Here is a 26,071-nt window from a genome sequence, read left to right on the forward strand (position 1 = left end):
AGTTTAAGTTCTCTCTTACACAGATTTTAACCAGTATGCAATAAGATATTTTTCAGGTAGTATGCCATTTTGCAGTAGGGCACTAAGCATTACAATATCTGAGGGGTTCCCCCAGTTAGTTTTCACCCTTTGTGGGAAGCATTGCCCTGCTGAGCTGGCTTCCTGTAACGGAAAGGAGATGCAAGAAAGGCGATAGGTCCTGCCTCCATATCCATAATTACCTCAGGACAGAAGCGTTTGTTTTGAATGCTAAGGCTGTCAGCTTGAAGCTACTCAAAATTAATTTAAAATTATCATGGCTGTTTTCTTGAGATGAGAATCTAATTGGAAAATTACATATGACGGACAAAAGTGAGCTGGGCTGTTGCGGTGCCCCGCCCTGTCCACCCGGGCTGCCCGCAATGGAAAGAGATTTTTAGAAGATGTTTTCAGACCTTTGCACAGATCAGCCCTCAAGGGATGCTGGTATTTGTAACTTTGCAGATTTCTTCTGAATTTTCTCTAGGTCCACATTTTGTTCACCGGAATGTTTCCTTGGAGTCGTGTGGCAGAGGAACCACACTTTACATAGCAATGCAAAATCTTGTATTTTTTTTGTCCAGAGTCATCTCAAATCCATGCAGTGGATGGGGATGCCTCTACTTCCCTTGTTCATAGATAGTCCCAGGAAAATGACTTGATAGAATAAGGGGTTGGATGGAATACTAGACTATTCCCAATTATAGGGATGGAATTGGGAGGTTATAGAGCCTACGAGTACCTAATAAGGCTAAATGCCTTTAAGGGTGTCTAAATACCTGAAAGGATTTTTCCTTCTCTGAACATTCCTTCCCAGCCCTACCACATGCAGGGTCAGAGGGTGGGTTCCAGCAGCCACATTGATATCTCATGGCCCTGTCCCTTTGGCCATCTCTGATGGGACTACAGATGGATAGTTGATCCAAGCTGAGCCAACCAGTCTTGCTCACCCCAAGTGTATTAATGAACAACTTTTGTGTTGCAAAGGGCAGAGAGCAACTCAAGGTAAAGTTTATTTTTGTTTAAAGGGTGTTTTGTAGGTTTGTTTTGCTAGACCTTTTTTCTTTAAGTCATTACATTTTAAAAATTAATTTATATAAGAATTAATAGGGTCTTTCAGATTAAGGGGGAAGGCAGCAACACAGCTCCATCTGGGATGGCTGGAACTAAAATCAAGATGCTGTGAGGAAGTCAGAGCAGGAGAATATTGCCATTCAGAACCCCTTGTTCAAAAGTTATAGTTCCTGAAGGGGGTTATGGTAAGTGAAATTAGTCAGGAGAAAGACAAATATGAGATGTTTTCATTCCTATGCAGAGTATAGAGAAACAAAACAAAGGAATAGATGAAACTAAACAAAAGCAAACCCTAGGATGATGACTGTAGAATTCATGCTACCAGAGGGGGAGGGTAGATGAGAACACAGGGGCTGGGGGCCCAATGGTTTATAGTGAAGGACTTTGGCTACTTGGTGGTGGGTGTGACGCGGTAACAGAGCTGAAGAGGTGTGAATCTATTTCCCTAAATCATATACAGTGTTGTAAATTAATGATAACCTCAATTAAAGTTTCTGTCACATACTAAAGACTAGAACCCATTCCACTAGAATTCTTTCTCTCTAGGTCCTGGTGTTCAGCTCTCAGAGAATAACTCTGTCCGTGTTAGGGTGAGATGCCCAGTTCTGGATCTGTTGACAAGGGCTGGCAGGCTTATAGTACATGAACATGACTGCCAAGAATGTACCTCTGTCGTTTCTATTAAGAGGGTTGTCATAGACTTCTTCCACACTAGTTTCCATTTATTTATGCCTCTCCCCACAGGCTGAATTCCTTCAGGGTGAAGAATTTGCCTACCGACAGTATATTCCCAGGGCCAAATTCAAGGCCTGGTTCTTAATAGATGTTCAATAAATATGTCTGTGTTGAATGAATGCAAGTTGACTTCAGCCAAAAACATTCTCTGCTACTCTTAAGTTTGGTCTTCTTCAATCAAGCTTATTTAACAAGCATCTTGCCCAGGTTATTTACTCTGTATTCATACATATGGAACGATGGAAGTGTGTGACTAACTCCTTTAATCACAGGCTATTACATTTTTAACTGAAAGATCTTTAAAAATCGTTTTAAATTATGGAGGTGGCAAGCACTGTGCTGGGGCAGGGACTGTATTAATGAATAAGACACTGTCACTGTGTTTGAGAACCTCTTTGTTGAGGTTGAGAGAACTTAGCGACCACTTGCTTAAGTTCCTCATTTTATAGATGAGGAAGTAGAGGCTCATAAACTTTGTTAACCTGATGGGCAGAGTTTTGATTGACTCATAAGATTTGATTGTGTGTGTGCAGAGTTACTTTTCAGTGAGAGTTACTTAGGTCGGCCATTCCATTTTTGTCCATACCTGGATTATCTTTTCTTTGATTTTGACTTTCTAATAGGCAGTTGATCACATAGGTGATATTTGCTAAACTCTTGATTTATTTGGAACCATTTAATAGCTGGCATTTAAATTCTTTGGAAACTCAGACTCACCATATTGGAGCTTTATGGTTTCCGAGTAATAAGGCCATTTATTATTGACATGCCATCTGACACCTCTCCCATTTTTTTAATTTTCCTTATTAAATCACTTCCTGAGAAGTCTCAAGAATGTTTTCCATCTTAGATGGCATGGTTTATGTTGACTTTCTCTAAGTAAAGTGAAGTTCGGAGAAGAGAATGAAAGGAATCATTTTTCTGTGTTTATAGAAGATGGAGGTGAAATTTCTCTTTGGTGGAGAAGGAAAATTGGCAATTGAAGTTAATTAACCTTGATAAGGCAGCCAGATATTATGTGCTGAATTTAGGGGTGGGGTGGGGTGGGGTTGCTACCAGCTCTTGCAGGGTAGACACACCTGCTGCACCGGCCTGCAGACTGGCGGATGGCATGAGGGCTGTGAGCATTGGGTCACAGAGCAAAGAAAGGCCGTGTCTTCATCCCCAGAAGCCTGGAGGAACATTTCCCTGCAGGAAATGGCTTTTGGGATGGTCTCAGAATAGGTCTGTTTCAGCAGTTAATCAGAGGAATAGAAGAGAGGAGACTAAATGCTGTAGGATGCAGGGACAGAATTCCCTCTGGGTCTACATGAAAAATACAGAACCATGGCTGAGCTTAGTGTTGTCCAGCAGGACAGCTGGACTCTGCAGTTGGCTGGCCCTATCTCCTCTTGGTGGCTTGTCAGAACATAATTTGGAAGGGAGATCCCTCTCCTGTAAGTGTTGTTGGGCTAGTCAAGGCAAAGGACATAGATTTTTAACTTTCTAGTACCATAAGCTCTTAAATAGGTTCATAATACCTCTATACTCTCTCCGAGCCTTCTGATTGGATGTGAGTTTGATGGTATATAGGTGGGGTTGATGTGGCAAAAGTCATCTCCTTTCCTTGCCAATCAGGGAAATTTCCTGAAGGTCAGCAGTCCAGAAGCTTCTGTCTGAGTGAAGGGGGTATGTATCCATGTGTGCATATATATGAGTGTGCATCTGTGTGTCTGTGTCTATAGCAGTGTGTATCTGTCTGTGTGTACAAGATAGAGGGGGCTGGGCCTCCCTGGAGGCACAGGGGTTAAAGCCAGTGCTATCAAGCTATTGGCAGCCACTGCAACACAAGTTTGATCCCCGGCCAGCCAAGGAGCTACCCACATGGCACAGTGGACCTCTTCTGTCTCGCCTGCTGCTCCCCTCAGCAGTGTATTTCAGTAGATCTGCCTGTTCTGCTCCCTGCCCTCTCTGGTGAATCCTCTCATCCCCCACACCTCTGGCCTGTATGCATAAATAAATAAATCTTAAAAAAAAAAAAAAAAAAAGAGGGAGCTGTCTTGAGGAATGGGAATGGCATTAGGTTCCTGGCTAAAAAAGAAATGTGTCCTATAATACCAGCCATCTGTTCTTTGTCAGGAGGCTCACAGTTGTGACTGGAATTTTTTTGTTTTTTCCTTTCTCTCCCAGGTGTGAATGAATCTGGGAAAAGTCACACTCTCGCTGCTGGAAGAAAACCCCATTTCCGGCTCCTCCGAATGGACCCTGCTATGAAATGAACCAGCCAAGGACTGGCCAGAGACTTCCTTCCTTTCCTCATTGAGCGCTGGCCCAGCCGGCCGCAGCACTTGTTCCACGGCCATTCTATTGTTTTCCGTCCTCTGGCCCAGCTCACAGTCTCGGGCAGACTACCCCGAGGCTCGTCTGCCAGCCTGAACATGCACGCAGGCAAAACTGATGCCAGTCAGGCTTCCCCAGGGACGTGGGGCCTCGTGGGGCCCTTTCCCCAGGAGCCAGTCCTCCCATGATGTCGGGGTCCGGGAGTGAACACCATGCCCATCACTCAGGACAATGCCAGGCTGCACCTGCCCCTCCTCTGCCGGTGGCTGCAGAACAGCCTGCGGGAGGGCGGGGACGGGCCGGAGCAGCGGCTGTGCCAGGCGGCCATCCAGAAGCTGCAGGAGTACATCCAGCTGAACTTTGCTGTGGACGAGAGCTCAGCCCTGCCTGAGCACAGCCCCCCGGAGATGGAGATCTGTACTGTGTACCTCACCAAGGAGCTGGGGGACACTGAGACTGTGGGCCTCAGCTTTGGGAACATCCCTGTCTTTGGGGACTATGGAGAAAAGCGCCGAGGGGGCAAGAAGAGGAAGCCCCACCTGGGCCCCGTGCTGGACGTGGGCTGCATCTGGGTGACGGAGCTGAGGAAGAACAGCCCCGCGGGCAAGAGCGGGAAGGTCCGGCTGAGGGACGAGATCCTCTCCCTCAATGGGCAGCTGATGGTTGGTGTGGACGTCAGTGGGGCCAGGTGAGTGGGGAGCACCAGCTGGCATTGGCCTGGGGTGCAGGACCCCTGGGGCTGCCCTGTGTCTGCTGCTCCATCCTGCCTCTGCAGAGGGGGTGTTGCTTGGCGTGGGTGCTTGACACAGGAGATAGCTGGGGCCATGGGCTCTGGACTGGCTGGTTTGTATGTCAAAGGCGCGCTCTCAGGGACGGCTTCTGCTATTTCTAGGAATTGAGTCCCGCTGGGAGGGGCAGTGTCTTCAGGTCAAACTCTCAAATGCCAGAGTACCAGGATATGGAAAACATAACCAGTACTAGGCCTCTGGAAATTTTACAAAGTTGAGCATGTATATCTTCCAAACCTCATTTTTTTGCTAGTGAACAGTCATGACTCTGAGTTCCCTTCTCTGATGATGCAGGCGTGTGAGTGGCCTGGACAATGAAGGGCGGTGGGGGAAGGCCCTTCCCCACTGGGCAGTAGGAGTGGGGGAGGGGAAAGCCAAGATCCATTGCTTGGTCTTCCAGAGAGCATGAAAGTGAATCAAGTGAGGCAAGGAATGCTAGAGTCCTGGACTCCTGTTGCTTGTTGCAGCCAAGAGGTGGATATGACCAGGAGGAGCTGACTAGCTCCGTGTTGCAAGATTCATGTCCTAGTTTTCTGGAAAAATGATAAGTACCATTTTCTAAGGAGTTGCTCTGGTGGTGGACGTTGTGTTGTCTACTATCTCATTTAGCGCCTACCACAGCTCCATAAAGGACAGTTCTAGGTGGGGCCCATGGCCACAGTATGGCCAGGTAACTTGGTCAAGGTCATCTGAGGAAGAGGCAGAATCAGATTTCAACTTGGGTCTCCCATGCCCTGTGCTCTGCTGCCTCAACTCTGCCCCACGCCTAGACTTTGGTCCTTGTCGTGAGGCATGGTGCTTAATTTCATGGATGGTTTACAGTTCCACAAAACAACTCCTGACTATAATTGCAGATTTGCCCAGGAGGCAAATGACTAGAACAAATTCCATGGTTTCCAGTTACCCAATCTGACAAGGAAAACAGAAGCCCCAACCCCCCCAACCTCATCTTATAAAAGGAAACCCAAATTTTATGTGAAATCCCTTAGGCAAACTTAATCTAGTCAGATCTTAAAACTAGAAGCACTTTGAGATGAGGCATCAGGGAGTTTAAAATGTTTAGAATATTCTCAAGAAGTTCTTTTTCACTCTTTGTAACAGTTTTCCTTCAACCCTGAATTTTCTTATACACCCAGGTGGGTTTTGTTCTACCATGTGATGAGTAGGAATCAGGGTTCTACGGAGATCCAGTGTACCCCGCCAGCAGCCCCCTCAGCAAACTGCCCCCTCAGTGATCACATATCCACCCTCACTTGTAAGCAACAGATTTTAGGGGTCAACACAACAACTTGTACTCACCACGCCAACACAATAAGCCATCCGTCCCATCACTTGCTATTATGAGTCACTTTTTTGGATTATCCATTCTGCTCCTTCTCAGTTTGATTTTTTAATTCAAAACTCACTGCAATAAGTCATGGGTTAATTGTCCCTCCCTACCCCCTCCCCCAACTCATATGTTTAAATCCTACAGAACCTGAGAATGTGGCCTTATTTGGAAATAAGGCTATGGCAGATATAATTAGTGAAGTTGAAGTGAGGTCATGTGGGAGTAGGGTGGGCCCTTAATCCAATATGACTGGTGTCCTTATAAAAAGAGTGAACTTGGACACAGACATGCTCATAGGGGAAATGCCATGTGAAGACTGTGGTTATGCTGCCACAGGCCACGCGGGGACAACTTTTCCTTAACCTCAGAGGGAGAATGACACAACACCCGGATCAAGGACTTTTAGCCCCCAAACCAGAAACTATGTATTTCTGTTGTTTAAGCCACTTGGTTTGTGTTGCTTTATTATGGCAATTCTGGCCAATGGATACGTGTGATATTTTCACCCTATCACCTGTGACTAGTCGATTTTTCAGATAGTTTTCTTCCTGACAAGAGTTACTCTGGAAACTTTAGAGCACCAAGGATGTTTTCGGAAGAGGATACTGAAAATCACTGTGTTAAGTGTGGGAGGAGCAGGTGCAAAATGTGGAAGATGAGGTCATGGTTTGCTTATTTTAAAAATTAGCTTGGGGTCAATTTAGAAAGTTCACTCTGGGGAAAGAACAAAGAATCCATAGCCTTCTGTATCCCAGAACCTGTTCTCAAGTGAAACCTGTGACTGTCCCTAAATTGCATACCGTGCCTGTCTTCTCACTGGCTGATACTCCTGATGTCTACAGTTCGCTTCTACATTCTGGATACCCTCATTCTTTTGAGTGGTGACAACATTGGCATGGAGTGAACTTCTAGAGATGTTTCTGGAATGGGTAGAGATATTAGTTATTTTGATGTTACACATTTTGCAGGCAGAGCTGCAGAAGAAAGTTTTTGTTCCCCAGTTCTATTATACCTACTCTAGGGAAGATGGGTTTTTCTGGAACATTCCATTTACTTCTATTTGGTGAAGGGAGATCTGGGAAGGTTTTTGAGACTAGTTCTTACAAGGAATACTTTGTAACCCCAGTCCCTCCCTTCCCCAGCTCGCTTTCTATAAGTAAACCAGATCTGTTCCCTGAGGACAGATTGTTCCAAATTGGTAACAAAATGTGGAATTAATTAAAACACAACCCACACACTAAAACAAAAACAAGTAGCCTTTTCTGAAAAGTAAGAGGATCCATGTTTCACTTAAAATGTCCTTTTTAGTTTGTGAGCCTTGACTGGGCTTTTTGTGCATTAATAAACGTGCAGAACTCAGTGCAGAGAACATGGACTTTGGCAAGATGGAGAGATGGATCTGGCTTCAGACCAGCTCCTTGGCCATGTGACTGAGGACAAGTTACTTCAGCACCGGGAGGTTGATGGTGTATTCCCAGTAGGGGTCGCTAGTGGTGAGGTGACTGACTGTACTGAAAAGACACGTGATGGATTTAGTTCATGCCCCACCTGGTCCATGATAACAGATTTAAACCCAAGATAGCAGGAACTGAGAAAAGGCCTTTGAATTTGAGGCACAGAGAAGAACCTCAAATCTAAAACAATTGACTGAGCAAGAAAGAGAATAATCTTCAGCCCAGAAACTGGGGTGATGATACAGAACTACTGACCAGCTGGTTTAGCACGAGGAGCAACCACTGGCAAGGATGACGGTGCATGCAGGAAGTGTCACACAGCCCTTTGAGTTACTGGGGGATGAGACGTCTGTGATCACACTGGCCAGGTGCTGGGCTGCTGGCCAGAGGGCCTGGGGACTCAGGGCAATTGTCTAACTGGTGCAGAAGAATCACATACTGGGCAGAGAGCTGAGTATCAGCCCTGACCAGGAGTAACCTTCAGTGTGCTACCCACTACCTTTAAATTGTGCGTAAAATTAAATTTAGGGTTGTTACAAGCACAGACTGTGGTTACCCATGGCAACCTTGAGTTCTCTCTAGGTTATAGCAGGCTTTAAACAGTGTCAAGAGGCTGCTAGAAGGTGTTGCTTGGAGAAGTGACTGCAGGTAGTGATATAGGAGATCGAAGAAAGGAAGAATTGCCAATTAGAGCTGTAGCGTGTAGTCTCTGGGGCCATTTAGCCTGATAGTCCTGTCTACCTGGATGTGCCCAAAGGCGCCGGGTGCTGCAGAGCTGTGTATCTAGTAAGAGGTGGCCATCACCATGACCTACAGACATTAAGGAAAGGTTAAATTGTATTCAGTTTACTGTTTAAGGAGCCAGAGAAGCATGTAATATATTTTAGAAAGATTTCCATTACAGAAGGTTAAAAGGAAAACAAGACTTAGCATGAAAAATTCAATTATCTGGAAAATTTGTCATGTGGAACAGCCCCCTCCCCAGGGGTGCCGTGGAAACGAAGCATTACTGGACCTCACGTCTGTGCCACTTCTCTGCCTCCGGTCTGTGTTCCCCACATGCAATTTCACTTCATGACCTCCTTGCTGGGAGGTATCCCAGACACCGTGTAAGTCTGTTGTTCTCATTGAACCAAGGAGGAAACTGAGGCTCTGGAGGCGGCTTCCTGGGGTCAAGTATCTTCTTAAGAGACGAGTGATGAGTAGGATTCAGGGCCTGTGACTCAAATTCTAGAACTTTTTACTTCAACTCTGCAAACAATAACCAATGAAATTAGGACTCTTTTTGTTGTTACAGCAGAGTGCTGTTGACACAAAACCAAACAGAAAATCAAGTTTTTCTATGTATTTCTATATCCATGCACTACATGCATAATAATTACATCTAGAACCTTCCTTCTCAACAAGCATTTGACCTACAGCAGCTTCATAAACATATAATGGTGGGAGTTGCTTTCCCTCAGCTCTCAGAGGGCTTTCTGGCCTTGGAGGATCTCTCGCATGGGCTGCCATCTTGTGGTGGAAGTCAGTACAGTGCTGGGAGTTGTAGTCAAGTTGATTATTCGTTAGTCTGTGTGGGTTTCTCTCCTGTGCTCTGCTCTTTAATTTTGCCTCAGCAACCGGACTCTCCTGTTTAACCACTGGGAAACTGACCCAGATACCTTGTTTTGAAATCATTAGCATTGCTTTCAGGGATTGAGACTGTAAACCATAAAGAGAGAAAAGTTAAAGCATCTTAGTATGATTATGGCATTACACCTCACCCTTCCCTCTGTGGACACACCTGGCTATTTTCAGGAAGCAGGAATACTATTTCACTTTCATACCCAGGCAGATTTTCTTCTCTTCTTTTGAGTAACAGATGCCCACAAATGTCCTCCAGAGCTTTTCTTGTCCAAAAGGTCATTGAGTTCCAAAGGTGGACACCTGTTTGGGGCCTTATTCCTCTCCTGGTACTCTTGAAGCAGGTAACCTGGCTCACCTGATCCTAATTAACTTATTTTCCACACACGCAGGTCACAAGAATTGAGTTCCCTTCTTTGGGTTTTCAACTATGGGTTGTTGCCTTCTCCCAAGGAAATAAAACCAGATATTTTCAGGACCCAAATTATATCTCTCTTTTGCGAAATTTGTAACAAAACATGGATGTGGAAGACATGGATGTTGAATAGTTATGTAGGTTTCTTTATGGGATTTTTCCTTGAAATATGAATTTCCTCCAACGATTTTGAAGATGTGAGTTTAAGTTATACTAGAAATATTCATGCAAATATTACTATTAGTCACTTTTTGAATGGCCAGGCATACCAATAGTGAAATGTACAGTAAAAAAAGGAGTCTTTTTTTACTTAATTGCTGAAGACAAAAAGCTACATGCCATTAGCTACATGATACTCACAACAGTGTGAGTATCAGGGTGTTTCCTATCTCCCAGCCATAAACCTGTGTGCAGGGATTTCAGTGATCTAGTAGCTGACTCATCCCACACTCCACTCAGGGCTCTCTCTTTGACAAAGAAAGGATGATACTGTCATTCACAATTTCTCTTGGACTTAAATTTAGCCATTTTTGGGGAGAGGATGGAAATGGAGGGCTAGACCATTTCCATAGCTGAAGTGTCTCTTTGCTCAGCACCGAGGCTGGACTCAAAGGTTAGTCCATTTAAATGAGACTGATCTTTATTAGGCAGTTTTTGACCTTTGGGATCACAGATAGGTTTTCTCAAATGTCCCCAAAGGAAGTCTGAACTATTAGGAGTGGAAAAGGGGGATGGGTGTCCTTTCGAGAAGTTCAAGTTCTGTTAAGTATAGGTCTCTGTCAAATTACATGGCAAGTCTTGAGGTTTTTCTTTGACTCAAGGGTTTTATTTGGTCCAGATGTCCATTTCTGCGAAACTCTTGTCTTGTCCAGCAGAATGCACAGAAAGGATTTAACTGGCAGTCGCCGGAAATGGTTCATGCTCTAGAAAGGTCGTTACCCAAGGGGAAGGCCCATGAAACCCCATGAGGTTTTGGAAAAACTTATTAGTATCCCAAGATATAGATATATTTTTATCTCACCAAAAAAGAAGAAACGGAGCTTAACTAATATTTCAGCTATGACTTGAGACAGGCATCCTTATTCAACCTGTATATCAAGAGGGCCCCATGACCTCCTGTGTGATTTTTTTTTTCCTAAGAATGTGAAAGTGGTTTTATTGGAGATGGGCAAGAAACGAGGCTAAAGGAAACCTTATGTTGAACTGAGCCAAATTCAAAACATAATAAAGACCAAATCAGTCCACCAAAAGTTGGGATAAATGAATGAATCAGGGACCATGTGATAATGGAGCCATGTCAAGAGACGAGGTGCAGGGGCATGGTCTTTTTTTTTTAAGATTTATTTATTTATACAAGAACTGGGGTACAGGTCAGAGGTGGGGGTTGAGAGGACTCACCAAAGACAGAGTGGGGAACAGAACAGGCAGATTGACTGAAATACACTGCTGAGGGGAGCAGCGGGCGAGTCAGGAGAGGTCTTCTGTGCCATGTGGGTCACCTCTCTGGCAGATAGTTTCATAGTGTTGCATCTCAACCCTTTGTGCCACCAGGGAGGCCCCATGTACGGTCTTGAACTTAATTGTCTTGAACCCACCCTTGCTTGGCCGGCTGGAGCAATGAGCCGTTCTTCTGATCTCAGCTGGGGTCACACGTTTGTGCACAGCTGCAGGTCTGGTTCTGGGTGACTGGGCAGGCCTAGGCCACGTCTCATCACACAGTGGACAGTTGGACTTACTCACCTCATGCTTCCAAGAGACCAGACACAAGTATGCAGATCTTCTTGGGGGCCCTCTGGTTGCCATACAGGGATCCCAGTGACCTGTCCTGAGGGAAGAAGGGACCACAAAGTCACACTCACTGGTTAGTTCACTTTTGATATATTTCAAGGGACTATAGTTTCTGTAGCTCACTGGGTCATATAGATTTATGAATTAAATCATTTCACTTTAAATTAACCTTTACCAAATGGACAGATAAACTAAAATTCTTGAGGGGGGAAAAAAGAGGATTGAAAATAATACAATGACTGCAGATATAAGCAAACTCTGAGAAAATGACTGGGTTGACCCATCTCTTACTAGTTATGGGTTCAGCCACATGAGTAGGTAAAAATGATGACAAACTATTCAGACTGACAAGAAGTCAGACCAAGAAATGAAACTCAAAGCTATCAAGAGACTAGTGAAGTAAAAATTTCTAGCTGCTCTCATTAAAGAGAAGATTGTGCCTTGAGGTAATACTTAATGATGGTAATGAGGCCGTCATCCTATCCACGCCATGAATACAAATAGTTTTAGCAAGGTTTAAAATTATACAATACCTAATTCAGAGTTTTACTACACTGAATATTTAAGAGCCTGTTTGGAGTCTTTTTTTACTTAATTGCTGAAGACAAAAAGCTACATGCCATTAGGAAAATACTCATTCTTCCTGATGAGGTAAAAATAGCTAAAATAATACGTGGAAAACAATATAGCTACAAAATGAAAGGCATGATTCTGCCAGCAGATTCTCTTGGAAGATGCACAGAAGCATTACAGAAGTTTTACAGGAGGAGTGTGAGGTGTGGGAGGTCTGCTGTGCACTTGGGGGAAGCACTGCTGCTTCTCGCCTGTTCCAAATAAGGGGATTTGCTTCATTCTGTTTCAATAATGAAATAAAACACCTACTTATTTGTGAGTCACTAAAGAAAAGAGGTACCAGAAAAGATATATCTTCAAAAGTCAATGACTTCGGTAGTTAACATAATGCTTTAAGGGAAAAATTACGTAAGGTAACAGCTGATTTCACTAGAATAAAAAGGACTTCACAGCAAGTTACCAAAATAAATCTGAATACCAAGTTGGTTCACTGCTTTGGTCCTGGAAAAGTCAACGCAGCAAAGAAGCTAAGGCAGAAATGCTGAAAGGGCCGTTGGTGAGGTGAGTTAGTTGCATAAAAATGAGATCTTTTAAATTTATCCAACTTTACTGTTCTAAGACAGTCACTACCCATGCAAAGTGTTACCCCAGAGAGGTCTGCTGTTTATCTAGAGGCATCACACTCAACACAGTAATCAGATTTTAAGAAGGAAAACAACTGGTTCTCAAGATCAGGCTTCCTGGAGGCTATTTCTGCAGACATAGCACACATGTCTGTGTCTCCCAGGTGAAGATGGTGTTCCCACAAATAAGGAAGTAACCACTGAGGTGCACCTCAGAGAGATTGTAGTTCTAGGTCACTGCCATAAAGCCAATATTAAAAGGAGCCATGAATTCTGGGGTTTCCGGGGCATATAAAAGTTATGTCTACTCTATCCTGTTGTCTATTAAGTGTGCAGTAGATATACACACTTTAATTAAAAAGGACGCTGAGACACAGGAGCACCTGCCGGGGAAAATGGCGCTACCGGTAGACTTGCTCGAATCTTAAAGCTCAGTACAGTGAAGTACAATAAAATAAGGTATGCCTGGATTTGAAGGAATCTCATGCTTTGGGAGAAGCATTTCCAAAATGAATATTTGGAAACATTTCCACATGTCATGCCCTTTTGTCTTATAAAAAAATGTTCTTTGTCAACAATAGTTTAATATGCATATTTGAAATCTTGAGAGCAGAATTTCATATTTTTTAAGTCTTCCAAAGGATTTCAGAGACCCTGTATGTTGAGGATTATTTTAAAAGGCAGCACTTCTTAATGACTTTCCCAGAAGACTTAACCAGGTTGAAAATGAACACAAAATTGGAACCTACATCTTTGCAGTAGTGCATTGGAGAATGCATATTCTTTTTGAATAAATACTTCCATTAATATACTTCTTTTTTGGATTTACCTATTTTTAGCTATGGCAGCCCTTAAAACCTAAGTCCTTTTATTCTGCATCTCAAAGCATAGTTGTGAATTATCACATACCAAAGTGTTGAGCCAAGTTTTTTAAAACTTTGAAGTATATTTAACTGTAGAGGTTTTCCTAAATATAATATTCACTTTATGTACTGTTTAAAGTAAGGCCTTTATGTACTGTTTAAAGTAAGGGCCTCCCTGGTGGCATAGGGGTTAAATAAAGACAGCTATCGCCAGCCACTGCAGCATGAGTTTGACCCCTGGCCAGGGAGCTGACCCACATGGTGCAGCAGACCACTCCTGTCTCACCCACTGCTCCCCTTAGCAGTGTATTTCAGGAGATCTGCCTGTTCTGCTGCCCACTCTGTCTCTGGTGAATCCTTGTATGCCCCCACCTCTGTACCTCTGGCCTACACTGCAGTTCTTGTATGCATAAATAAATCTTTTTTTAAAAAAAAAGAAAGAAATATTTTAAAATGTCAAGCACTTTAGGCCGAGAGTATCTTTTAAAAGTAGTTTTTCTCCGTGTTTTTATAATGCATAAAACGTGTATGCATTAAATAAACATATGTTGGGGAGCATGCTTCTCTTTTTTTTACTGAGAAGCAGGAGAAGTTAGATTTTCTAGATTAGTCATCTCATACATATAGAGGTTAACATAGCCCATCTAAGAAAATGTCTAATTTTAAGATTTGTGGGATCCTACAGGCCATCCTCACTTATGCTGGGGTTACCTCCCCATAACCCTATTCTAAGTTGAAAATATAGTAAGTCAAAAATGCGGGATGGCAGCTGCAGCTTGCTGCCACTCCCTGGCATCCTGAGAGTGTGCTACTGAGGTTTCTGCTGAATGTGTATCATTTTCACACATTTGTGAAATTGAAAAAATCTATCTTAAGTCGAGCCATCATAAATCTGGAACTCTCTGTAAATGTTCCCCCCAAACCCTGTGCCCACCACTCCTCAACTGGAAATCCAAGGACTTTTCCTTGAGTTCTGCTGCCTGGACCCTCTTCCTAAGCTCAATGCGTCCCCCATCTCATGCTGTCTGGGTCTGACTCCTGAGTTCCACCCTGGTGCAACCTGCCAGCTGCCCCACCACACACAGATTCAGGCTCCCTGCTTGTTACTTAAGCTAACAGCTTGCTTCCTGGACCACTTTGCAGACTTTTTTTTCATCCATTATTCCATTTATTCATTTTAGAGCAACATATTTATGAAGCTATTAGTTAATTCCTTAGTCCAGTCCCTCCCCTCAACACTAATCTTTATTTCAGTGAGAACATTAAAAAACATTGATATAACATTTTGAAATGACTTGCAAGACTATTTCACTAATTCTCAATTAATTTTCTGATGTTAAGATCTCATCTGTGGGGGAGGGCCTCCCCTGGTGGCACAGTGGTTGAGCGCTGGGCTGTGAAGCTGCCCACAGCCTCTGCAGCGCCGGTTCGATCCCCAGCCACCAGGCAAGGGTCCCACATAGCGCGCAGGACCCCACATGGCGCGCAGACCTCTCCTGCCGCCCGCTGCTCCCTTCAGCAGTGTACTTCGGTCCTTCTGCCTGTTCTGCTCCCCGCTCTGGCTCTGGTGAATTCTCTCACCCTCCCGCGCTTCTGACTGTACCCAGTGCTTGTATAAATAAATAAATAAATCTTTTAAAAAATAAAAAAAAAAAAGATCATGGCAATATAGCTTCACCAAAGTAATTGAACAGATTTAAGTTTTAATTTGCCTTTTCCCATCTAATCTATGATGATATCTATTTTTCAAACTACCTTTAACAGTTATTTTCATTGGAAAGAAATGCATATACATAGTAAATCATTCAAATAGAGCAGAAAGATAGTGAATGAGAAGTCTTCTCAACTCAGACCCCATTCTTCAGTCACTAACACCAGATGCACCCCAGTTTGAGAGTATCTTACCACAATTCTCAAAGTATATATTCTCTGTTTTATTTCTCTTTTATAATAGGAGTGCAGTAATCACACTATTCTTCATTTTTTTTTAATTTTTACTTAAAAACATATCTTAGAGATTGTTTCAAATTAGAGCATGTTACTTTCTCATTTTAACAGCTGTATAATATTCCACAAGGGGTTCTAATGTGATTTAATCTGTCACCTTTAATATGCATTTTTATTGTGTAGTCCTTTGCTATGTTGAATTCTGCAGTAAATTCTATGTTCACGTGTCTGTGTACATAAAAACATATTTATATGAAGGATAAATTCCCAGAGGTAGAATTCTGAAACAAGTAACATTAAAATTTTTTACTTGCGGGCCTCCCTGGTGGTGCAGCGGTTGAGCGCTGGGCTGCAAAACTGCCTGCAGCCTCTGCAGCACCGGTTCCATCCCCAGCCGCGGCAAGGGTCCCACATGGTGCACAGACCTCTCCTGTCGCGCTCGCTGCTCTCCTGAGCAGTGTATTTTCTCGGTCTGCGTGTTCTGTTCCCCGCTCTGTCTCTGGTGAATTCTCTCACCCTCCCGCACTTCTGACTGTACCCAGTGCTTGTATAAATAAATAAATAAATCTTTAAAAAATTTTTTTAACTTGCATTGCAGTTACTTTGCCAAATAGGTTATACTAACTTGCACCCCCAATGACAGTATATGCAAGTGCTGTTTTTCTCACATCTTCACCAATACCATGGGAATATCTTTTAAATATTAAATCACATGACTGATAGATTTCTATATTATCCTTTTCCACTTAACACATTTAAACATGTTCTACCCCATTAAGTAGCCTTGATAGGCATAATTATCAATGATATTTTGGTAAGCACACTCTTTATGTCATTACCAGTCTTTTAATACTCTACATAACACTGCATTTAAAATGTTTGTGATGTGACTTTTTTCCTTTTGAGTCATTCTCTTGGGGTAGATCTCCTGAAATGAAGGTTCTGTGTCAATGGACAATTCTCTGAATTGCTTTTCACAAATGATTTTTACAAAATTACATTCTCACCAAAAATGCGTGCGTTCCCATGTTCTGGTGTTATTTCAGGAATGGATATTGTAACTTTAAATTGTATGTAATTAATGCAAACATAGCTCACTTTTATTGTTTTAATTTGCATTCATTTGATCATGGCGCTTAACCACTTTCACATAGTTTTCCCCAATTTCACCTGTTTTCTGAATCATCTATCCATGTCTTTTGTTCTCTGTTAGAGTCCAGATCTTCCTCACTGAAATATGCATTTAGGTGTTATAGATCTTAAATGTTTTGCTCTACATGGTTAAAAATTCCCCTTCATCTTTTTATAGATTGTTATTACCATACCGAAGTTTGAACTATTTCTGTGGGGGAACTTTCCGGTTTTTTCTCTTCTAATTGTCTTTTGCTGCTTCAAATCTCAGGATATTGCCATCTTCTGAAATAACCTGGAACTTTCTCCCACCAAATTTCATGGTTGTATTTCATATTTATCTTTATAATTAAGAATTTTAGTATATCTAGCATTTATTTTGACATGTAGAGGAAAAATTATATCTAGTTCTTTCTAAATTGCTATAATTAATCCAAACACCATTTATTAATAATTGATTTTCCTTAATTAGTTCGTAAGGCTAGATTTGTTGTGAGTTGCACACATACCTACAAATATACATACATTTGTATTTCTGGGTGTTCTATTTTGTTCTTTTGATGTATATTATTGTTTGTGTTAGACTGGCTGTTAGCCAAGGAAACAGTCAGGCTCCATCTGATCTGGAGGAAAGCAAATATCCACATTGCAAATCAATGGAAAGGTGCAAACGCTAGTTGACATCTCCAGGAAAATGGAGGCTCAGTTCTAAAACTGCAAAGAATTGAACTCTTTCCCCCAACCAGTGAGATTGGAGGAGGTCCCCAAGCCCCAGATGAGATGGGTGGCAGCCTCAGCAGACGCCTTGATGTCAATTTCATGAAACCCTGAGCCGAACCCTGCTAAGCTGGGGTACGTCTGACCTGCAGATTGCGAGCTTCTGGGTAGGTGTTGTTCCAAAGCCTCTAAACTCATATTCATTGGTTTTCCAGCAACAGAAAATGAACACATTGGCAGCACAAAAATCCATGCTTTCATATCATTTGCTAATTATTTCACACATGTCAATGTTGTCTCTCCTCAATTAGAGTATAGACTCCCCAAGACCAAGACCAAATGTGATGTTTCTTCTGCATCATCCACATTATCTCCTTTGTCCTAGGGAATACATGGGAGGTAGACTGGGGCTGGTGATTAACAGCCAGGGTTTAGAGTCAGACTGTCTTAGTTTAAATATTGCCTCAAGTCTTGGTTCCATTACCTTTAAAATGGGGATAAAATGCATGGGACAAATTACTGAAAGATACCAACCATTGTGATCAGCAGTTACTTCTGAAAGGTGGTAGATGATAACAGTCAAATTTCAAAGGAGGGTATGAAGATTAAATGAGATGATGCTTATAAAAAACACATAATAGAGTGCCTGGCACATCTATACATATTATCTCACAGTAATTAGAAAAAATAGACTCTTTGAAGTGCATCCCATAGTTGTGTAAGTTCTACCTGTGCCAAATGTGTTATTTACTATATGACCCTGGCACTATTCCTCATGTCCCTGCCCGCTCCCCACCCCCCTACCCCGCCATACCCCTGACTCCCCCACTGGCCATCCACCAGGGATGAATGAACTAAATCCAACCTCTACACTTGACTTGCTATCAGTTCTGGCTCCTGGGAATTTGGAATCCAGCCAGTGAGAGATCAAGCTGCTTAGCTGTTTGAGATGAGCTGATCAAGCAGACCCAGGTCGGAAATCATGTCCAGGGAGAGGCAGAGCCACATGCCTGAAGTCACAAAAGGGCAGGCATCAAGAGGGAGCTGTTCCCCTTAGAGGAACAAAGAACAAACATGCAGAGACACTGTGTCCCCAGAGAGAGAGAGGGAGGGGACAGAAGCTTGAGCAGGCTTGGGGGCTTGCGGTTCCCAGCCCCAGTTCCCACGGCGCCCAAGTGATCTTGTTTCCTAGAGATCTTGTGCTCAGAAAGTATCCCTTTCAAACAAATAAGCCCTCACCCAGAGGCCGCTGGTGGGTGGCAAATAGGTCAAGTTCTAGTTAGTCCTAGGACACTGGGCTGGAGTGCTGACTCTGCATAGAGAGGAAAGAAAATTAAATTGTGTTTCCCTTTGGTCTTTTCCCAGGCCCTCAGCTCTCAGCACAGTTGAATTCCCAGTGGCCTCTGGAGGGCACTCTTCAGTTAGGTTTATTTCACGTAGTGCAGGCTCAGGCAGAAGAGGGTGGTTCAGAGGGTGTTTGAAATGATGGTTACCATTTTACTACCTTCAAGGGCTCGTTTCTGTGCTGGTTGCTTTATAGAAATTGTATCTTAATCTCAATTCTTCCCGCAACTTGTTTCTACAGGTAAATTAGTAGCAAGTATCAAGCAAAATGAAATCTTTTCCCTTCTTTTAATGAGGTTATTGCTTCTGATGGGAACCAGGTCAAATTCAGTTGGCCCTCCTCTACTTCATGTACTTGGACATAATTTGCATTTTCATAGCTATATCCTCTTTTTAAATTAGAAAAACAAAGAATTAAAGATGGCACCACTATAAAACAGGGGTGAAGAAGTTTTTGGTTGACGTGGCTATAGATTACTTGTGTCCCTCTTATCTCTCAAGGGTGAGGTTATTCCCTGCTTCAGACCTCCCCCTGACATACATACACCCCAAATAATTGTGTAGGTTTTCAGCTAGACTGAAAGCTGCTTGCAATGGGAGCTGTGGGAGGGAACGAGTTGTTACTCTACTCAACTTGCTTCATCCTACCATGTTGGGAAGGTGGAAGGGGTTCCCAACCTTTTCCGGGCTTCCTGGGGGTTCTTAAAACAACATCATCTTTTATGTTTTTTTCTTACGAGATATTTTTTAAAAGCTATTACTCATTAGATGTTATCCATGTCATAAAATATTTATATCAAATATTAGCCATATGATGAATGTGTATTACCTATACTCTTCTCACTTGATTTTTACAACTCTCTAAAGTAAGAGGAAAGTATTGCTATCTCTGTTTTTAGATGATGATATTTAGACTGGAAAAAATTAAGTAAACACAATTACTAAGGGACAGAGCCTGGCATCCAACCCATGCTAGGATGCTCTGTCAATTACCATCCATACCCCAAATAGCATGTTTGCCCCATTAGATAGCACCTTCATCCCAGATAGACAGCATGTCCATCCCCCAACTAGGAACATGTCAATACATGGTCTTCTGTGACTGACTTCTTTCACTTAGCCTAACACTTTCACTATTTATCTACATTGTGGCATATTCCAGAAGTTCACTCCTTTATATTGCCAAATTCCAGAGTAACGATGTCCACATGTGTTTAACCATACATCTGGATTAGCTGGAGACGTCGGTTGTCTCTATTTTTCGACCATTACAAGCAATGCTACTGTGAACACTTTATGTGGACAAATATTTTCAGTCCTCTTAGGTATGTATTTAGGAATAGAATTGATAGTCACGTGGTAACTCCATGGGTTACTTTTTGAGAAACTGCCTGTATCCCAAATGGCTAGACCATTTTACTTTCCTGCCAGCAGTGTATAAGAGTTCTAATTTCTCCACGTCCTCACCACACTTGTTATTATCTGTCTGTTATTACAGTCATCCAGGTGGGTGTGAAGTATTATCTCATTGTGGGTTTAATTTGCATTCCCTGATGACTAATGATGTTGAGCACCTTTTCATGTGCTTTCAGCCATTTGTGTATCTTTAGGAAAGTTTATATTTAAATCCTTATTAAATTGGGTCAGTTAGCTTTTACTTGTTATTTTTGAGCTCTAAGAGTTCTTTATATAGCCTATATACAGGTCTCATATCAGATATACGATTCGCAGATGTTTTCTCAGGCATCTGTAGATATTAAACAATTGTCACTAGTTGTTTTTGGCAAACAGATCTAGGGATAGGGCTGTTCTTGCAGAGTCAGTTCTGAATCAAGTCAAATAAAGATGAGTTGGAAAAGAGCCTTTCAGAGAACTGCCAGATGGGTCAACTACTGAGGACAGTTCTTTGGGGATGGGGCATTGAATCTACAATTTTGTTCTGACCCATCAGGGGCCAGGGTGTTTCCACACTACCATAATTGTAAGGCTGTTGGATTTCAAAGCTGTAGGGAGATGGGGAGAAAGGGATAGTAATCATGTAAATTAAAATGCTGAGATTCAACCATTTTTCTTAAAAAAGCACTTCTTAGACTGTTGCAAGTCTTGGTTAATTTCCATAGTTCTAAAAAAAAGTTGTTTTGATAATTTTTCCATGGTTTGAACTGCTTTTATGGAGGAGTGGATTTATTCTATCATTCTAGAAGTGCTTCCTCCAAAAAACTTTTTAAGAATAATATATATTTTCAAAAGATACATATCATAAGTGTTCAGCTTATAATTATTTTATGTTAACCATCACTCTAACCAAGCAATAGAAATTTGCTAGTGCCACAGATTGTTCCTCATATACCTTATCAGTTATTAATGCCCCTTAACCAAAGTAAAGTGGTGTTAATCATTATAATTTTCCTATCCACCACCATCATGTTTTTTTCCAGCTCTCTGATGCTAATTATTCAAATTTTCCCTCAAAATCCACTCCCTTAATACATTGGACTTAATGGCATTTTTTCATTATTTTAGTTTTCACATTTATTTTTTAATTTTTCATTTTTTAAAATTAGCCTGCTTGGGGCACCCACTTATCTCTGTCAAGCTCCTCCTCCCTTTCCAAATTCTTCTATCATCACAGCCATTCTCCTGTCACTGGACCATGCCCTAGAGTGTTAGCTGTAATTCTCTTTTATCCCTTTGTCCCAGACTTGCAGACATACATGATCATCCAAAAACATGTAGAAAGCTGAAATCTCTTCAGGATGAAGCTAGCGGGGTTTTCATGGGACTTCTGCACAATGTCCAAACATTCTGATTTGTACAAATAGAGGGGGCAGTTCATGGGTCTTTGGGAGAAACATTACCCTTCCTTGCAGATTTCTTTGCTTTTCCTGACCAGTGCTTCTCCAGCTAGTGCAGAGTGACTGGGGCACAGCTCAGACTTGCATTTACAGCCCAAGTTGCTCCTGGTAGGAGGATGGGTAAGTCAGGTGAAAGGGTCAATTGCAAGGTAAAGAGCAGATTTAGATTTTTAGTGGGAAACGTAATACAGTATATAAAGACCTTGACCTGTAATGATGTACTTCTGCAATTTAAATAATGTTATAACTCAAAGTGACAAGAATAAAAAAATAAATTTCTGCACACCAAAAAAAAAAACAAACAAAACCCTGAAGTTGCTCCCTTTGAGGAATGCCCCAAGTAGTAAAGCAAGGGGAGGGGGGTCGATGGCCTTCCCTGTGGCACTTTATGAGGTGTGGGGACCCAGCTCCATTTCACTGTTTTTCCTTATCACGGATCATTAGCCAGTGGGAAAGGAGATGTTCAGATGGAGGATGAAATAAGATGTCCTTAGTCAGAGGAATGCATGTTTACTATAATTGTTTGGGAAGTAAAGAGGGGTCAGGTTGGTTGAACTTAATGGTATAAAAAATAACCAAGGAGCAGGAAAAACGGCAAACTGAGTGAAAAGGTTTAGCAAAGATAAAGAACTGATCACTAATAAATATGACAGAACTAACAAAAATTATTAAAATCCAATTCAGAGACAAGGTGCTTTAAAAGAGAATGGAGGCCAATATTTCTAGGGTCCAAATACATAAATAGAGATATTGAGGCTGCTTGGGAAGAGATTTTTATGGGCTCTCCACCTCTCCTGTCTTTGATGTGGAGTTGGATGCCATTGCTGGACATTTCTAGGACATTTTCTTGCATGGGGAACTCCATTTAATACAAAGTAACTTTAAGAACAAGAAGCACCAGTAGGCTTGTTGCTAAGAGGAGAAAACATTTGTAAAGTTTCCCCTAGACTCCTCATTTAGGGGTCTCCAGATCTGGAGGAGAATGTGCCTGTTTGAAACACTGTCCCCCTGCTTCCCACCCACTACCCCTTTGCTAGGAAAACAATTACCAGGTTTAAGATATGGAATAGATAGGATATGCTTCTACTCTCATTTTCAACTAATATACCTTATACTCTCATTTTCAACTAATATACTCATTTTCAACTAATATACCTTTTAGTCAAAGAAAATAATAAAGAGCTTTAAGTTAAAAGAGGTTCCTGGAGTTTAGCACAGATGATTTTGTGAACAGAAGACAACAACTTTAAGTGGCAAAAAGTGTCTTGAATTTATAGAAATACCCTACAAAATTTTTTCTGGACTTTGCAACAGAAACAGAAGATAGAGAAATGGCTCCAACATGTGGCTGAAAGTGACATCCTCATGAACAAGTTCATCCTCATGAACTTCTTTCTGGTCCCCAGAATATTCTGTGGTACTATTCCCTGGTGATTTTTTCATTTTGACATTTCAAGGCTAAAAGGTGGTAAATATCCTCAGTTTATGGAGCAGAAAAAATGTTCAATGACCAGAAAATCTATCTTGGAGAGATTTGTTTCATTTTGTTATTAGTTGCCCTAAATAAGAAGTGATTGAAAGGAAAGAAACCGGAACTCTTAGGAATATTTGCTTTTCAGAAACATCTGCTGGTATTTTGTAACTTTGGTAGCCCAGTCAAATGAATTCAACTGTCAGTTGCTTTTGAGACAAAGAAAGAGCACTTGGTATGCTATGATTTAGAGCAACACAATGCAAGTCAGGATAGTAGTGGTCACCAGTGCCTGGGTGTCATCATCATCCAATTATTATGAGAGCATTGCAAGTTGTTATCCTTGGAGTATCTTCTACACCTTTCCTTTCTCTGCTGTTGTATGCAATATTTTAAAGAGCTTATCGTTTAGTCTCGAGGACCCTACGTTATTAACTAAGAAGGTATGAGTTCGTCAAGGAACAATTACAGGGACTCACTCATCTTCTTGTTATATGCTTTCACAAGCAATGTTTAATGTTTCATCAATTGCACTGGAAAAACCTGAGCATCATGGTTTTGGGTTGGGTTGGCATCTCTAACTTGCAGAACACCAGGCATATCATGAAAGCCCCCCAAAATGCCAGATTAAGTAAATGTTCCTTCTTAAAATGAGCATGTGTGTCTTCCTTCTATCATGATCCTGAATGAGACCTATTCTTTTTGACAGAAGCATTAGTCATTGAGAATATAGTCTTAAACCCAGTGAGTCCATATTTGGAATTTTCATAACTGTGCATCTAAAAAAATAACTAGAATTATTATATTTGGTGTACTTATTTACACCATTTTAATTATCTGTGTTTGCAACAACAACACAACAACAGGAAAAAAAAAAAAAGCATTCTATCTGGATGTTCCCAATTTACCAGTCTGACTTCCGTGTTTTGAAATCGATTGAAATATATCCTTACCAAAAAATAGCATGCTAGTGGCTTTGTGTGACCTTGTTTCAGTCTTTTCTCTATAAACAAGTAGTAATGTTACTGTTTTTGCAAAAACAAACAAGCAAACATGACTATTGCAAATTTCTACAACTCAATCTAAATACTCCATTCTCTTACAACCTCTCTTACCAAGATGGTGTCCTGCTGACAAAAGGGGAGGAGTAAGAAGGTTTTTATGGTCACCTCTAAAGGGGAAGGGATTATGCTAAGCAAAATAAGTCAGAAGGAGAAAGACAATCCCAGATGATAGCACTCATCTCAAATATAAAGAAACAAAACGAAGGAACAGACAATACAAGCCCTTGAAATCCGACTGCAGAACTGAGGCTACAGAAGGAAGGATGGAGGGGGAAAGCAAAGAGGGATGTGACCCCAATGGACTATGAGAGGGTTCTCTGGTGGTGGCCGTGATGTGGTCACATGCATCTGAAGAGGTGTGAACCTATACCCCTGAAACATACGGTGTTATAAACCAATGTTTCCTCAGTAAAAATAGTTTTTTAAAGATTACTTTTAAGTTGGTCAATAGATAAATAAATCTGGATTTTCTAAGACAAAAGAAAAGGATATCTAGTCTGTCAAGGATTCTTAAAATAAGTCATGCACATTAGTTCACTTTTAAAAATATTTATTTATGTATAGAAGAACTGGGGTGTTGGCCAGAGGTGCCAAGGGTGAGAGGATTCACCAGAGACAGAGTGGGGAGCAGAACAGGTGGATCTACTGAAATACACTGCTGAGGGGAGCAGTCAGCGAGACAGGAGAGGTCTGGGGTCAGCTCCCTGACCGGGCATTGAACTCAGGCAGCAGCAATCATAGCGCTGAGACTTAACCCGTAGACCACCAGGGAGGCCCTAATTCACGTTTGAAAGAAGAAGGAAGGCATTCTTGAGCTCATTCCCAATGCTAAGAATCTGTATTGTAGATAACTTATATTGTAATATATTAAGAATCTACACTGAATTTTCAAATATTTCACCTATGTGGACTTTTTCCCTCAAAATTCAGATTCACTCTGTCTTTGGTGCATGTTCTTGATACTGAGCTAATCCAAAGTACTCATTTTACAATGAAAAGGTCCCAGCCCACTCCCTGAAAGGACTCCCTTTAGTTCCTAGGAAATTGATTGTGGATTCAGTAAAAGTGGTCTTCTCCCAAGTTTCAGGCTGGGAACAGCAAGCCTCTGCCTGCCAAATGAGAATGAATTTTCCCAAATGTGCAATGAGACAGAGCCCCTATGTTGGCCCTCAAGTTTTGGCCCTTGGCAGAAAAGGATGGCAGACCCCTGCTGTCTACCACATTGGTATATAACATTCATGGCCTCACTCAGCCAGGTCCCCTGAGAAGCCGTGTGTGAAGTGGAGGCTGTAGTGGGTTTGTCCTGCGTTACCTTCACTAAAAAGAGCCATGTTTCCCAAAGTCTTTCTTGCCTAGTTTCAGGCTGGTGTGGGCCACCGGAGGCTGTGCACAAGATTTGGAATGTCTAAGTGAGGGAGTGTGTGTGTGTGTAAATGTGTGTTTGCATTTACAGGTTGGTACAGGGCCCTGGGCACCATTCTCTGATAATTCACCTTTTGGAGTGGCACAGCCTCTAGGCCGGCCCTGTCCCAGCTCCTCCAGGCGTCCCTTCCTCAGTTTGGGGGTTACCTTACCAGGGCAGGGCCTGCTGCAGGTCAGCACAATCATCCAAGGAGGAAGCTGAGCTGGGGAGCTGGATCCTGCTGTCTCTTGGGTTCCAGCTCATCCTCATAAGCTTCCCTGGGTCCCCGCTCTCTCTCCCTGTACCTGCATATTCCTTCTGGCCGGCAGCCCTGCTGACTTCCAGGCCCCACATCTGCAACGAAGCAACAACCTCATGAAGACTGCGTAACCGGCTCCCACAATGGGGTGAGGTCAAATCCCTGTCACAGATGCACTAGTACGTGGTAGTCCTGGTGGTTCTGCTTCTCTGGCCACACCCTGATCACAAAATAAAATGAGGCAAGAGTAAAGAGGGTAGGAAGGAGACAGAGAGGTA

General features: G+C 42.2%; 1 protein-coding gene across 1 annotated transcript in view; it reads left to right on the forward strand.

Moving 5' to 3' along the window:
* Positions 1-4,358: 4,358 nt before the first annotated feature.
* Positions 4,359-26,071, forward strand: part of PDZD2 (PDZ domain containing 2) — a gene marked incomplete at both ends in the record, with an annotated part of 207,467 nt that continues 185,754 nt past the window's right edge. Inside the window, one exon of the mRNA XM_084233525.1 lies at positions 4,359-4,834. Coding sequence (XP_084089651.1) covers positions 4,359-4,834 — 476 coding nt within the window. The remainder of the gene's footprint in view (positions 4,835-26,071) is intronic.

Source organism: Talpa europaea (genome assembly GCF_964194135.1).
Source record: "Talpa europaea genome assembly, chromosome: 5".
Taxonomy (NCBI): Eukaryota; Metazoa; Chordata; class Mammalia; order Eulipotyphla; family Talpidae; genus Talpa; species Talpa europaea.